The 14,542-nt window shown below is 42.2% G+C and overlaps 1 protein-coding gene and 1 long non-coding RNA gene across 8 annotated transcripts in view; one reads left to right on the top strand and one right to left on the bottom strand.

Annotated features, from left to right (window-relative positions):
* Positions 1-399: 399 nt before the first annotated feature.
* MYPN (myopalladin) overlaps positions 400-14,542 on the bottom strand; it is a 123,435-nt gene continuing 109,292 nt past the window's right edge. For all 7 annotated transcript variants that reach the window (XM_053308578.1, XM_053308577.1, XM_053308576.1 and 4 more), the window contains 4 exons: positions 13,409-13,616; positions 11,243-11,408; positions 5,985-6,118; positions 400-4,620 (listed from right to left, as the gene is read on the bottom strand). In XM_053308578.1, coding sequence (XP_053164553.1) covers positions 4,451-4,620; positions 5,985-6,118; positions 11,243-11,408; positions 13,409-13,616 — 678 coding nt within the window. In that variant the 3' untranslated portion in view covers positions 400-4,450. The remainder of the gene's footprint in view (positions 4,621-5,984; positions 6,119-11,242; positions 11,409-13,408; positions 13,617-14,542) is intronic.
* LOC128350367 (uncharacterized) overlaps positions 12,455-14,542 on the top strand; it is a 32,225-nt gene continuing 30,137 nt past the window's right edge. The window contains exon 1 of the long non-coding RNA XR_008319292.1: positions 12,455-12,616. This is a non-coding gene — a long non-coding RNA (uncharacterized LOC128350367). The remainder of the gene's footprint in view (positions 12,617-14,542) is intronic.

The following is a 14,542-nucleotide window of genomic DNA, read 5'->3' as shown; positions in this document are numbered from 1 at the left end:
AGGAAACAGGAGGAAAGGTACAAGGAATCCAGAATGCTGAGGTGAGGGGAAAGGAGCAGAGCTCCCTGCATAGAAGCCTGCATTGATATATGAACATGGTGCAGATTCCCTCCTCAGCATTTGCAGAGTCCCTGCCACCCCCACATCATTTTACTGAACTATCCTCCAAAACGTTCTGCTCCCTGCAAAGTGTCTTTCCTCACCCTCAAAAATTTGTGAGGAGTTGCTCCTCAAGCTTTCCTTCTGTCTGCACCCGTGTAAAGATCTCTCTTGCCAAAGTTGCACACACCATGTTCATATGCTACTTCTAATAATTTCCCACTTCCGAAGCACAAATCCATCAGAAGTCTGGCTCTGAAATAATGTTGCTAACAGTTGTCTGAAGAGATACACATGTAATGCAACTCTGAAGCATTTATTTAATGGATGAGGGGAAAATACAGTTGCTGAAGAGTTTGGCATTTCTCTGTATATGCATTTAAAATATACTTTAAAAATTGCACCATCCCTCTGCCCCCACTTTTTACTGAAGGTATGCACTTTGATATAACATCATCAGGATAAAAACCTATTTAAAGGAAAAACAACAACTTGATATTGGTAGAACATAAGGCCATTGATTTGTGCAGCATTTAATTAACAGAAACAACGTTTAATTAGCTTTTCCTTGCTATGTTAACTCAGGTACAGTTTATAGTGGGTCTGAAATATCATTTTCCAGAGAATAGTGTTTCATTCCTTTGCATTATTAGTGCAGTTCTTTTTTAAAAATTCCATTTTTTGTATTACACATTACTGTATATTTTTCTCACCTGAAGTAGCAGGTTTGCAACATTTTGACTCAAATTCTTTTGTCAAGAGAATCTAAGAGAATCACTGAGAGATGAGTCTGCATTGACTTCTCAAATATTTGTGTGAACGAATCACAAACCTTCAAAGCCTTCATTTACATCTCTGAAGCAAATCCACAATGCCTGTTGTTTATGTCTTGAGCTGTCCTATAGCAGTAAAAGCCACACAACATCCTTTTTCTGGAACAGCAAATCTATCTATCTATCTATCTGTCTATCTATCTATCATATTTTTATACCACCTGATATGTACAGCTCTAGGTGTACAAATCTTAGATTTGAGTTGCTGTATATTGAAGAGTCTTAAAGCACAAGAACAACTTTCTGCCTTACTGCTCACTCAGACACAGTATGCTGCTTTTTAGTATCATCATTACTATCCAGTATCTTTTTCGCAAACTCCAAAAGGAAGAAAGTGTTACATAAATTTATGAATAAATGAATTTGGAACTATTTGCTTGTTTGCTTTCTACTTAGCATCCTTACTAGGTGATGACTTTGAAGGTTTATTTATTTATTTCTTATTTCTCTGTGTGAACCGCCCTGAGCCATTTTTGGAAGGGCGGTATAGAAATCGAATAAATAAATAATAAATAAAGGTAAGTAATTTATTTTTTGAACATGAAAATTCTGTCCTTTTCAATTTTTGCAAGTATGGCCTTTGCTGTGTAAGACAAAGGGATTTGTATATAGTGCAAAGTCAGTCTGAGTTCTGTTTGTGAAATAAAGACAAAATAAAAGGCAAACAATGCTGTACAAGAAGATAGCTCTGGACAGCATCTGTAATGAAAACTGTCTTTTCACATAATATTATCTGCTTGATTGATATCACATATAATTCAGGATTGCTTTATACATACAGAGTACAATCCAGAAAAAAGTTAGTCATGACAAAATCCCACTTAAATTAACTGGATATGAATTAGTAATTTTAACACTGAATGTCCAAACTTGGTGAATGACATTCACATGTGAATATGCTGACTATTAAATGTCTGAAAATTATAAATAAATAATAAATAGATATTTATTGCCTATACTTTTCAGATATATACAAGTAAATGCTGACAATCACATTTAGCTAAGAGTAAACATTTACCAATATCTCTCTGAATTTTCAGGCAGGCACAAAATTTGTCTCAAATATTTACTTATGAATGTCAACATTTATCACATTTTGAACATTCATTGTAACATATACTTGTCATACATTATGCCACACAGCAGGCTTTACCGTGGGTTTATGGGGAGGCTTTATTGAGAACTTGACGTCATCCCGCAAAACCAGACACAAATAGTGGATTTTTTACCCCAGATATAAATTAGGCTACATTCTAATGCACAGTGAAAAACCCAAAGTGTGTGTGAACTGCTCCCCGATAGCTCGCAGGGACTTTGGGGTAAATCTGGTTGATAAGTGAACGCTCACCCTGCATTCCAGAGGAGATGCAAATTAAAGCACTTTAAAAGCCCCGAGTGAAAAACTTCCTGCTGACATAAATCACAGAATTCCTTGGCTCTTCAAACAGTAGCCTTAACAAAAAGAGTATTCATAGGGACAATACAATAACAACATATATATTTAATACTAAAGGGATGCACTTAATCTTTCTTCATATGGACAGTCAAAGTGATAATTAATTTCACATATACATTCTAAGCAAGATTTGAACCTTCAAAGCTTGGAAGAACTTTCTATTTCAGCTTCAACCCACCAAGTTCTGTTCTCCATAGAAGGTAGAACCCTAGGGTTTATTTTTTGTAAAGCCCCTGGAATTTTGCTGAAGTATAGGCAACAGAACTTGATCTCATGATGATAGTGCATTAGAGTAATCCAGATTCTGGCCTCATTTATAACAAAGCAGACAAGATGGGTCTCAAATGCTATTGCTTTTCAGTGTATTTTTGTCTTGCTGAGACCAGAAGTAGACCCCGTGCTAGCTAGCAATGATGGAATCCAACTGACAGGTGTTTTATCCTGTCTCCCCATATCAAGAGCCATCAATTATACCAACCTTTAAAAGCTCAGTCCTGTGAAAAAAAGAGTATCTCTCTTTCCCTCTGAACCAAAGAAAGTCCCCAGCTGACTTACCATAAGTTTGCTTCTTCAGACCCATTAATGCTAGTGAGCTCAGGGGGACTTAACACAAAATAAGAGAATACTCAGACCCTAGTTTTGGGTTATAATTTAATTACATTCCTTGGAAGGATTGGGATTACATGGTGATTATAAAGCCAAGTGACTGTTCACTGATAATAATACTTACAGCAGTAAGGATTATTTCTTTAATGTGCTTTATGAATTATCTTTGGCAGACCTGTTGGCAGCAGATTACTCCCTTGGAAGTAAAATCTGAATCACACATCTAACCAATAGTTTAAACAGGAACAAAATGCTAACACGTATCTCAAGCCCTACATGAGACTTTGTTTAGAATACTGAATAAAACAGAAATGCATTGAAATTGGTTCATTAGATGTGTTGCTAAAGACCCTTTTTCCTCACATGCTTTTTGTATGTATTCCCTTGACCACTTGTTAAGAAAATATTGTTGCCTTTTATCCAAGTACTAAAGATTTGTACTAAAACCATGAATGTAGTGTTATCTGTTTTAAAGAGTGGTATTCAGAATGAAATTGAAATAGGTTTGATTGGATCAGGTTATAGTTCCTCTGATGCACATCTGTAGAAGTGCTTTCATATGCACATATCAAAACCCCAGAAGGAGAAAGGAATTAATTTCTTAAAGCCCATGGAACAAAAATAACCTGAAAGATATTTTTTGCTTCAAATCAAGGTATTCCTAAAATGGAAAAAATAACAAGTAAGCACACTTCAAAATGCATTTAGCAGTGGTAGCTGTGGGGTCTATATGTGTTTCATAGGATATAGGCTCTTTAATTGCACAGGTTAATGTCCAACGTACATGCATGGTGTCTTACAGTATGATTCAGTACACCATGGGTACACAATTCATGGAATATAATCACACACAAATTTTTAAAAAGTTAAATTGTATATAGTGGTTTCTATTTGAAATGCTATGCTGCTCTAGTTTTGAGTTTGCCAAATCTTTTCTCCATGTGTATTCCGGATCTTTCAGCATTTTTTGTGTGCATTTGCCTTGTGCTTTGTGACTGCCAGCCAGGTTTTCAAGATTATATTCAAAGTCACAGGGTTTACCCTCTTTCAGAATGATCACAGTGTCCATACTTCTGCTGGTAGCTCTTAGCTAAACATCTAAAATCCTTGCCATTGATTGTTTTGGTTACAGTAGCTTTTTAATGAAGCAGTACTAAAACGTAGTACAGCTTTTTTTTGTATGGACTGAAAAGTAGGTCTCCTTTCTTTCTAATGCTTTGCGGGGGAAATAACACAGCAGTGAACTTATTACACTGCAAACGATACCACAATGACCCTGTAGTGCGATGCTGCAGTAAGGTCTTGTACAGTATGTTACTCACAGGAATTCCAGCAACTGTACACTTACTAAACAAATACAAGTTGCTTGTAAACCTTGAGTCTCCCGGCTTGTACCTTCCATTCTTTTTCACAGTTCTAGCATTTATTTTTCAGGTAAGATTGGAACTGGAGGTTTTTAAAGTTCTTCACTTTCTACCACAGGCTGGGATGGTGATGAAAACCGCACTGGATTCTCAACAGCAGGAAAAGCAGAAAAAATGTCGAGTCCTTGCCCTGTGAGATTTGCATATCGGGTGCCACCAGGGCGAATCTTTATTGGCTGAGGGATCTGTTGATGCCACTGGGCTGAGGCAACAAAAATAAATAAACACAGGACACAGATCTCAACATCATTTTCAATCACAAAGACTGGAAAATTCTACCTACACTTCATTAGCGGATCCCTATGCACTAGCATGAACATGATGTTTCTGCAGTGCTTGCCCTGGGATATGTAAGTTGTCAACTGTTCCCAAGTTACTCTAGTAAGGCTACTCTTTAGTAGAGTCTTTACCTGACCTTTGGTGAATTACCTCCAACTTCAGAACCTTCTCTCCCAGGTTTTGCCCATCTGCTCAAGCAACCCACATGGGGTAGTGATAGTTTTTTTGTAGCGCCACTGAAGCAGTCAATACTACAACCTAAGATCTCTTACAATATTAAAGAGGATAACTCTTGAATTGTGATCTAACTGGGATCTGAGAATTGTATCCCAGCATCCTTTGCAATACTACAAGGGATCCTGGGAGTGTGGTTCTAGGATTGTACATCCCAACTGTCTTAGCAGAGAGTCTTGGGTCAGCAATGTTCTCCCCATTTTTCATCTGGCACAACTCCAGATAAGAAACTGGGGCTATATAGAGGCTGTTCTTATGATCAGCTGAAACCGGGCAACAAAAGCCAAGCCCAGTCTTTGCTGATCATAAGAACCTCTGCGAGTCGTGCAACAGTTGTGCTCTCTTAACCCCATTTTTAAAAAATCGTCAGCCAGTCCCAGCTGCTTGCAGCCAGGACTGGGAGACTGCAGGGCTCCCAGTCATTACCAGGGAGATCCCCATAATGCACCGAGCATTTGTGCGGTGCATTATGGGAGTTCTGGGGGCCTCCCGGCCCCCAAACCTCTGTACTGTTGGAAGCAACTGGCAGTTGTCTGGGCAGGCGATCCGCCACCCAGAAATGCCAGAGAGATAGTCTGCGGGGGAGACAAGCATTTTGAGGCTTCCTCTCCTTGCCTCTTTTGAGCCCTTTCTCCAGTCGTGAGAAAGGGCTCACAGTCTTGGGCTTTGGACCATCAGAGCAACCCTGCTGCCTATCACATCCTGTGGCATATGGCCTCAACCAGGCTGCCTGTAAACAGCCTTTCTGAGATCCCAGACCTGTTCCTCTGCTCCCAAGTTCCCCCGTGTTCCACAAAACCTTGTGGAACACAAGTTCCACAAACCTTGCCCAGCACCCCAAGGCTCTCAGCTCAGTTAGAACAGGGGAGCCTTAGCTTAACCCAACTCCTTTGCTATGCCAACCGAGTAAGATATCTCTAAAGACAAAACCCAAGGCTTTACTCAAGAGATCTTCACAAAGGAGGAGCATAAGTCATGATGAGGAGGATAGGCTACAAATGGAGAGATGGTATTGGTCAAGTCTATTATTTTATCATTTAAAAAAATACTTACCATATATGTCAAGTCTAGCAGTACAGGAGACAATACCGGCTTCATTTTTTGCAGACAAGGTATACCAACCAGCATCCACTTTCTTAGCAGGCTGAATCAGAAGGCAAACATATCCAGTAGCATCTTGGTGCATACTAGAAACAAAAATTCCAAAGAATCTCAGTCTATGTTAAAATATAACCACACTATATAGTTCTGCTTTAAAATGTGTGTGTGTGTGTCTGTTGGAGAGAGAGAGGGAGAGAATCAGCACAATGTTGTTCATTGTGTGCAGTTGCCACTGCCAGTAATTCTAGTTGGGCCTTTTATGTGATTCTGATATATTTTATAACCTCTCAGTACACTTAGGTCTACAAAATAATTGGATTTTGTTCTTTCAGTGGTGCATTTGTGGCAGGAGTTTACAGTTGGTTTATTACTATAATAAGTTGTGAGAAAACACCTACCATTATTGTAAGTAAGTTCAAATATTTCTTCAGTGGTAGTTCAAAAGAAAATAATTTTAATTACTACCAGAACATGTAGCAGTAGCACAGAGCATCCCAAGGGAACCAGGGTTAAGGTGAACAGCAGTAATGTGGCCGATAGGGCTTCCCTTCACTTAGCATTTGCAGAGAAGAGGAAATTTAGCAAATGCAGCCTCTCTCACCCCTATTTTCCTTTATATCTGGACACCCTAAACATCACAGACAAGTAACAACTTCTGCCACTCTGAACAGAAATAACTGATGAGATTATCCTTGTACAATGCAAATGCTCCCACTACTATAAGAAGTATGGAAGAGCCAATCACAACATGAAATACAAAGAGAACCTGATACTATAAGGTGCAATTACATCAGAAGCAATTAGAGAGGCTCTACACATGATCAGTGTGTACAGCCTCATGGGGTGATGTGGGGAGAATGGGCTTAGCCCACTGTGCTGGGACTGGATAGGACCAATTGCTCTCCCCCTGCTAAATATAAGAGACTCACCACTTTAAAAGGTGTCTCTTTGCTCACTTAGATATATGCAATAATTTGGGGGGTTCTGTTACAAGAAGTCAAGGATCATGTAGACTCTAGGGAATGTACTAGAATGAATGACAGGGAATGTCCACTGAAATGCACTGGCCATAGGAATACATGGATTCCAATGCATTCCATGGCCATTTGGAAGGAACCAGTCTATTTCAGTGGGCATTCCTTGTCATTCATTTTAGGATGTTCTGGTACTAGTCTTGCATGCTGATGGTCCCAGGTTCAGTCTCTGCAGCATCTCCAGGTAGGGTTGGGAAAGACTCCTGCCTGAAACTTTGGAGATCTGCTGCCAGTCAGTGTAGACAATACTGAACTATATGGACCAAGGATCTGACTCAGTTTAATGCAGATCTCTAATGTTTGGAATAGCAAGAGCAGCATATTATTTCCATTTGGAAAGCAAAGGGCTTTGTGTGTCTGCTGAGACCCTGGAAGGAAAAAAGTATTGGGATTAGAATACCTTCTTGCAGTATTAGGTTGGATCAGTTTCAATCTGTGACTCCTGAGGATGTGGACAAGCTGCTTGGAGTGGTGCAGCCTACCACTTGTTCTCTGGATCCTTGTCTGACTTGGCTGCTTCTATCTAGCAGGGAGATTGTTGGAGGTGGCCTAGTTAATATCATAAATGCATTGCTGAAGGAGGGTAGGGTCTTGTCTTCTTCTTGTCTGAAGAAGGCAATGGTCAGACCACTCTTAAGAAGCCTTCCCTGGACCCCTTAGCGATGGATAGTTACAGGCCAATCTCCAATCTCCCTTGGTTGGGCAAGGTGACTGAGAAGGTGGTGGCCGATCAGCTCCAGGCAGTTTCTGAGGAAACTGATTATCTAGACCCATTTCAAACTGGCTTTAGAACTGGCTATGGGGTTGAGACAGCCTTGGTCGGCCTGATGGATGACCTTTACTGGGGAAGTGACAGAGGGAGTGTGACTCTGCTGGTTCTTCTGGATCTCTCGGTAGTGTTCAATACTATCAACCATGGTATCCTTCTGGATTGCCTGAGGGAGTTGGGGATAGGGGGCACTGCCTTGCAGTGGTTCCGCTCCTATCTCTCAGGTAGATTCCAGATGGTGGAGCTTGGTGACAGTTGCTCCTCAAAACGGGAGCTGTTATATGGAGTCCCCCAGGAGTCCCTCCATTCTGTCACCAATGCTTTTTAAAATCTACATCAGGGATTCTCAAACTTGGGTCCTCAAGTGTTATTGGACTTCAACTCCCATAATCCCCAGCCTCAGTGGCCTTTGGTTGGGGATTATGGGAGTTGAAGTCCAATAACACCTGAGGACCCAAGTTTGAGAATCCCTGATCTACATGAAACCACTGGGTGAGGTCATCAGGAGGTTTGGTGCTGGGTGTTATCAGTATGCTGATGACACCCAAATCTACTTTTCACCTTCAGGAAATGGGACTCATTCTCTAAATGCCTGCCTACAGGCAGTAATGGGCTGGAAGAGGGAGAACAAATTGAAGCTGAATCCAAGCAAGACAGAGGTGCTCATTGTAGGGGCTGCGAATCTGAAGTGTGAGTTAGATCTTCCTGTGCTGGATGTGGTTACACTCCCCCAGAAGGAGCAGGTGCACAGCTTGGGAGTCCTCCTGGATACTAGGTCTCACCCTAGTATCTCAGGTGGAGGCCATGGCCAGGAGTGCTTTCTATCAGCTTCGGCTGATTCAAAAGCTGCGCCCATTCCTTGAAGAGGATGACCTCAAAACAGTGGTGCATCAGTTGGCAATCTCCAGGCTTGACTATTGCAATGCGCTCTACATGGGGCTGCCTTTGTACATAGTTCAGAAACTTCAGTTAGTTCAAAATGCGGCAGCCAGATTGGTCTCTGGGGCAACCTGGAGAGACCATATTATACCTGACTTGAAGCAGTTGCACTGGCTGTCAATATGTTTCCAGGCAAAATACAAAGTGCTGGTTATTACCTTTAAAGCCCTGAATGACTTAGGTCCGAGTTATCTTAGAGAGCGCCTTCTTCTGCATGATCCCCACCGCACGTTAAGGTTATCTGAGGAGGTCCATCTCCAGTTACCACCTGTTTGTTTGGTGGCATCTCAGAGGCAGGCCTTCTCTGTAGCTACTCCTGGGCTATGGAATGCACTCCTGACAGGAATCCGTAATTTGAGCAGGGGTGTAGCCACCATTGCGTGAAAGGTTTCAAAGAACCCAGGCCACCAATAATAGGAGCCACTGAAGAAGCCCCCAGGGGGGCATGGCTCGGGCTCCAGAAGAGCCCCAAACCAACGCCCCCGCCCCCTTGCCCTCACCCAGGCTGCCGGGAGCCAGCGAGTGCTTGCTGATCTTTTTCAGCGTTCAGGCAGAGAGGGAGAGAAAGGGAGAATAGATGCTTTCAGGCAGCAAGCGCTGCCTGAAATGAAAGGGAAGGACTTTCACTCGTGGGTCCAGCACTCGCGGTTTTGCATATCTGCAGCCGGTTAATTAGCACCCAACCTTGGTATATGTGGAAACAAATGGAGAACAGCGGGTTAAATTCACGTATCCACAGAGGTAATTTCTGGCTGCCATTTGACTGATGGAGAGATCGGGAGCCATCAGGAGGCTCAAACTGGAGGCAAAACCCATGATTTTGGGGCTATTTTTGGCCCCATGGTTGAGAGTGCAGCACAGCAGTGTATGGTAGGGTACCTTGAGGGGTCATTTAGAGATAATGGGTGGTGGTGGGGGAAACCTGCCATTTTTTGGCTGATTTTTGGCATCCAGGAACCTAAGCCCCCAATTCCCATTGCCCTAATGTTCCATTATTCGTGGATTCGCTATCCGCAGGGGCTCCCACCGAATGGAACCCCCGCGAATAATGGGGATCTCCTGTACCTGATGTTGTATTCCTGCTTGCCTTATCTTGCAGCTTGACTTCCTTCTCTGCTTAGGAACATAGGAACAAGCTGCCATATTCTGAGTCAGACCATTGGTCTATCTAGCTCAGTATTGTCTTCACAGAATGGCAGCAGCTTCTCCAAGGCTGCAGGCAGGAATCTCTCTCAGTCCTATCTTGGAGAAGCCAGGGAGGGAACTTGGAACCTTCTGCTCTTCCCAAAGCGGCTCCATTCCGAGGGGAATATCTTACAGGGCTCACATTTGTAGTCTCCCTTTCATATGCAACCAGGGTGGACCCTGCTTAGCTAAGAGGACAAGTCATGCTTGCTACCACAAGACTAGCTCTCCTCTCTTGTCTTGTCTCTCTCACTCTGATCCTCTCAATCCAGGATTTAACTGCTTCCTTCTCATTCCCTGTTATTTTCCTCAGTCCAGCACTTTCCTCAGATCCATACTATGGTAACCCCAAAGGTCCATAAAACACATCTGTCCTTGTGCTCCAACAGGGGGCTACATTCATAGGGTTACACACACACACACACACACACACACACACACACACACACACACACATCTTCTGCAAGGACACCAGGACATCAGAGTTACTCAGCAACCTTTCCTTTCATAGAGAGAGAAACAAATAATAAGAGTTCCACAGTACATGAGGAGAGAGCAGAGGGAGAACCCGATGCCCTGCTGTCCCCTGAGATACTGTTTTTTTGTGAAGTAGCAATGTGGCAGATCTTCCCATAGTACTGGTGTACCAGTGTACTGGTGCTGTTGCATAAAAGCACAGTTGGAAAATTATATTTCAAAAACATTCTTCAGGCAACAGTAAGATTGGAAAGTGTTTCCATTCCAGTTGGAAGCTTCACTCTCCCCAGCACCTGCCCCCAGTGAGATTGCCAAAGATGGTTTGCAGTCAATGCTCGATTACAGTAGCTGTAATGTTGTGCAACACCAGGAAAATAATTTTTTGTTGTGCAACACCAGGAAAATAATTTTTTAAAAGAATGAAAATTACATTTTTTGGGTGGGGGGCTGGGTCCACAGGCACCCCACATGTGCACACAGGTCCTCCCCCCATTCTTTTCTCTACCTGGCACAGGTGAATGCACCAACTGGAAGCAGGAGGCAGAGCGCCTCCTCTACAACCTGTCTCCTCTACAACTCTATTGGCCAGAAATGGGTGGGATGGGTAAGGGGAAGTCTGCTGTGTGAATGAACCAAAGTCCAAAGGAAGAAAACCTGCAATTAACCATGATAAAAGGCAGCAATGTGTACAGCCTATACTGACTCCAGTTTACACTTATACATGTTTTATATATTCTCTTTCTAAATAATGACACTTCCTCCCGTAGTAAAGACCAAACCTGTAAAATGCCCATATCCTAGAATACCTCATTCTTTCTCTGTTGGGAGGGATGGTATCATTATCCTTTTTCCAGTAAAAGACTGGGGGTGGCATTCCAATCACTCTGCATTCTAGTCGGACTCGATGTCCCTCTGGTACTCCACAATTCTGTAGCTTCTCCAGTATCACTGGAGCCTTTTTAACTTCCTTTTCTAGAAAACAGAGATGAAAAAGCTGAACTTATTTGGTGAATTGCATCATAGATCTTATTTGGCGAGTTTCATTCAGTAATAAAAAGCAATCTAATTCAAAACAAAATTCTACAAAAACCCTAAGAAAAAGGAGTGTGTTTATGTTGGTAGGGAGAAAACATGGATATAATCAACTGTCACATCATTGATGAAAACTGCCGTTTCCTTATGAAACTTCCATAGTGGGCAGAATCTGGATTATTTCAAGCCATATTCACATAGCCTTGATCATGCAATATTTTAAATTGTGTTTGTATATGAAATATACATCCTGCCCTCCTTAAATAAAAACTCAGGCTGACTACATAAAATTCTAAAAAGATACATATAATTATATAAACCAATTGATAGAAGATGAAAATGAATCAATGGACAATCAGCAACATGAAAAAAGTATTAGTTTCCTGCATTAGCCAGGAAGAACAGGAATGCCTTCAAGGCTTTTCTAAAAATCCCCAGGGATTGGTCTAGTAGACTGTGGAGAGAGTTCATAAAAATGCACCACTATACAGGGAAAAAGCCTTGTTTCAGGCCATCAGCAAAATCTCTCATGGGCGGAGCATGCAAAGTAAGGCTTCACCCACTTATTTTAGGAGGTAGGAGGTTCATATTGGAATTGGCATTCCCTAAATTGCATTGTGTTGGGAGAAAGTTCATAATCTCTCATAAAGGTCAAACATCTGAGAGCTGCAGTTGTTGTTTTTAAAGAAAACCGTAGACCTTTAAGAAGGAACAAACATTTCGTACAACTTCACATCCTGCTGGTGGTGATAGGATTCAATAAGAAATGCAGGAACTTGATCCTGAGCTCCCAATCAGGCCTCAGATGAAGGGAAGGGATAAAATAGCACCCAGCTTGCTTTCTCCTCTTTCCAAGCTCCAAGGAAATCATCCCAGCCCTGGCAGCACACTCTGATTCTTATATGGTACCTCCCAGGCAACAGCCACTTCCTGCTTCCTCCCCATGTGGCACTTGCTTCCTGTAACATGCATCTACTATTGCCTGGTAACAGGCCTGGCTGGCACTCCCCTTCCCAACCTCAGGTCTGTAATCAGCCCCACACAGAAGGGAATGCTGCCAAAAATAGTTGGGCCTTTCCACTTCTCTTCTCTGCTTCTACTCTGCTTTTTCCCTGATGGATCTTGAGGAGGAAGGCTGGTTGTCAAAGGTAACATGCCTAGTGCCATTCCCATTTCTCAGAAACAGAGAACATGGTGAGGGGAGGAACAGGGCCGAGAGAAAGGGCCTCTTTCCTTTTCTCCTTCCCATCCTTTGATTTCATCTATCTTCCCTTTAAAGATCCATAGATAGGGAAGGACTGAACTCTCTGTTCCTCTTCATTTTTCCCATACTTGTGAATAAGGTTGCGTACTCAAGCGTTAATTTCATTGCTGCTTTTTTTCTTGCCCCAGGAACTTACTGGGACAAGAAGGGGAAAGGTTGACAAAGCTTGTTCCTCCTTTTCCTGAGATGAAGCAGCGTAGTGTGCACATGCTCTCAGAGTATCATGGGACACACTAAATCAAGATATTGAGGACTTTGATGTGATCACCTTTCTAGTGAATGAGTAAAATGTGACTGAAGTTTAGAATATCTATAGAGGTGCATAGCTATGAAATAAAAAGGTCATTCACACAATCAAAAACTGTTCTACGCAGGTTTGGGAGCTGTGTGTGCTCCTAATTTTTGGTTGTGTGGAAGCAAAATAAGAGGAAAACCTGGGTAGAAGTGATTGTGTGGAAGCAAGGTAGGAGGGAAACCTGGGTAGCTTTTCCTCCTACCTTGCTTCCACACAATCACTTCTACCCAGGTTTTCCTCTTATCTTGCTTCCACACAACTAAAAATTGGGAGCACACACAGTTCCAAAACTCGGGTAGAACACAGTTTTTGATTGCGTGAATGACCTCAAAGTGTTATTCATTATGCAGACTTTACATCAGACTCCTGACACAGACTTACCTACAACACTGAGCTCCAGGCTAAATGAATTTTGTCCTGTTTTATTGGTTGCTATGCAAGTGTAAATTCCGGCATCATTTTGTGTGAGGGGATCAATAAGCAGGGAGTGCACTCCAGTCTCTCTGACAAGCATCTTGTGGGTGGTGTCTGGTAAGACAGGCCTGCCATTCAGAAGCCACATCAGATCTGGGGGTGGTAACCCACTCACCTAACACGGAAGAAAACAGCCATAAGCAAGTGACAGAATGACTATCTCATTTGTTTGTTTGTTTATTGGTTAAATCTTTTTAAAACCATGCTTTTTAAATAGAACTGGTATGAGAAAACAAAAGTAGAGGTGAACACAGGCTAAATAAGGGCTGCTTCACATTATGAAAGAAAAGAAGACATCTAAAAAATGCCAGGTATTTTCACACGAGCCCCTCTTGTGATCTTTGTGCCACAAGTAAACATTGGAAACATGGGATAGAAGATGGAAAGAGAAAGTGCATATCGCAGCCAGTGTTGGTTTTATTTTCTTAAACCACTTTGAGAAAAAGCCAGTTCAACTTCACATGCGAAATTCCCCATAGTATGTACCCTGCTTCTCCAGAATGTATGAGGCAACCACACATATCTTTTGAATTCACCATAATTACCTTTCAGAAACAAGCAGTGGCCTATCAACATGTATCCATTCCATGGTGTAACAGAACTGAAATGTAGCACCAGTTTGCACAACATGTCAATTGGACTGCACAAATACATGAGGAAGGAGCATGGGCATGCACATTCCCCCCTCATCTGGCATACTGTCTCACCAGTGCTTATCTGCATGGGAGAGATGGTTCATCTGAACCACCCCTCAATGCATGGATAAAATACTACTAAAACTCATAAAATAATGAACCTTGTGCAATTAAATGATATTGAAATGGGATGCTGAATGGGGAGCAGGAGATGCAAGTTCCCATGCTCCTCTCCTATGCACCTGAGAGAGCTGGTGGATTTATAATCTAGACCAGCCCAAAGATGTGTACCAGCCCTCATGTTACAGGGAAGAAGTGTTGGTACAATGACCTCATCGAGGGGTACCTGCTATTGCAGTCACAGTCTAAGGTTTTGTCCAGATCAGCCACTTTTCATTCCATTTAT

The sequence above is a fragment of the Hemicordylus capensis genome, chromosome 3 (assembly GCF_027244095.1).
Source record: "Hemicordylus capensis ecotype Gifberg chromosome 3, rHemCap1.1.pri, whole genome shotgun sequence".
Lineage (NCBI taxonomy): Eukaryota > Metazoa > Chordata > Lepidosauria > Squamata > Cordylidae > Hemicordylus > Hemicordylus capensis.
Note: the sequence above shows the minus strand (reverse complement) of the source record. Positions and strands in the feature narration are given on the sequence as shown.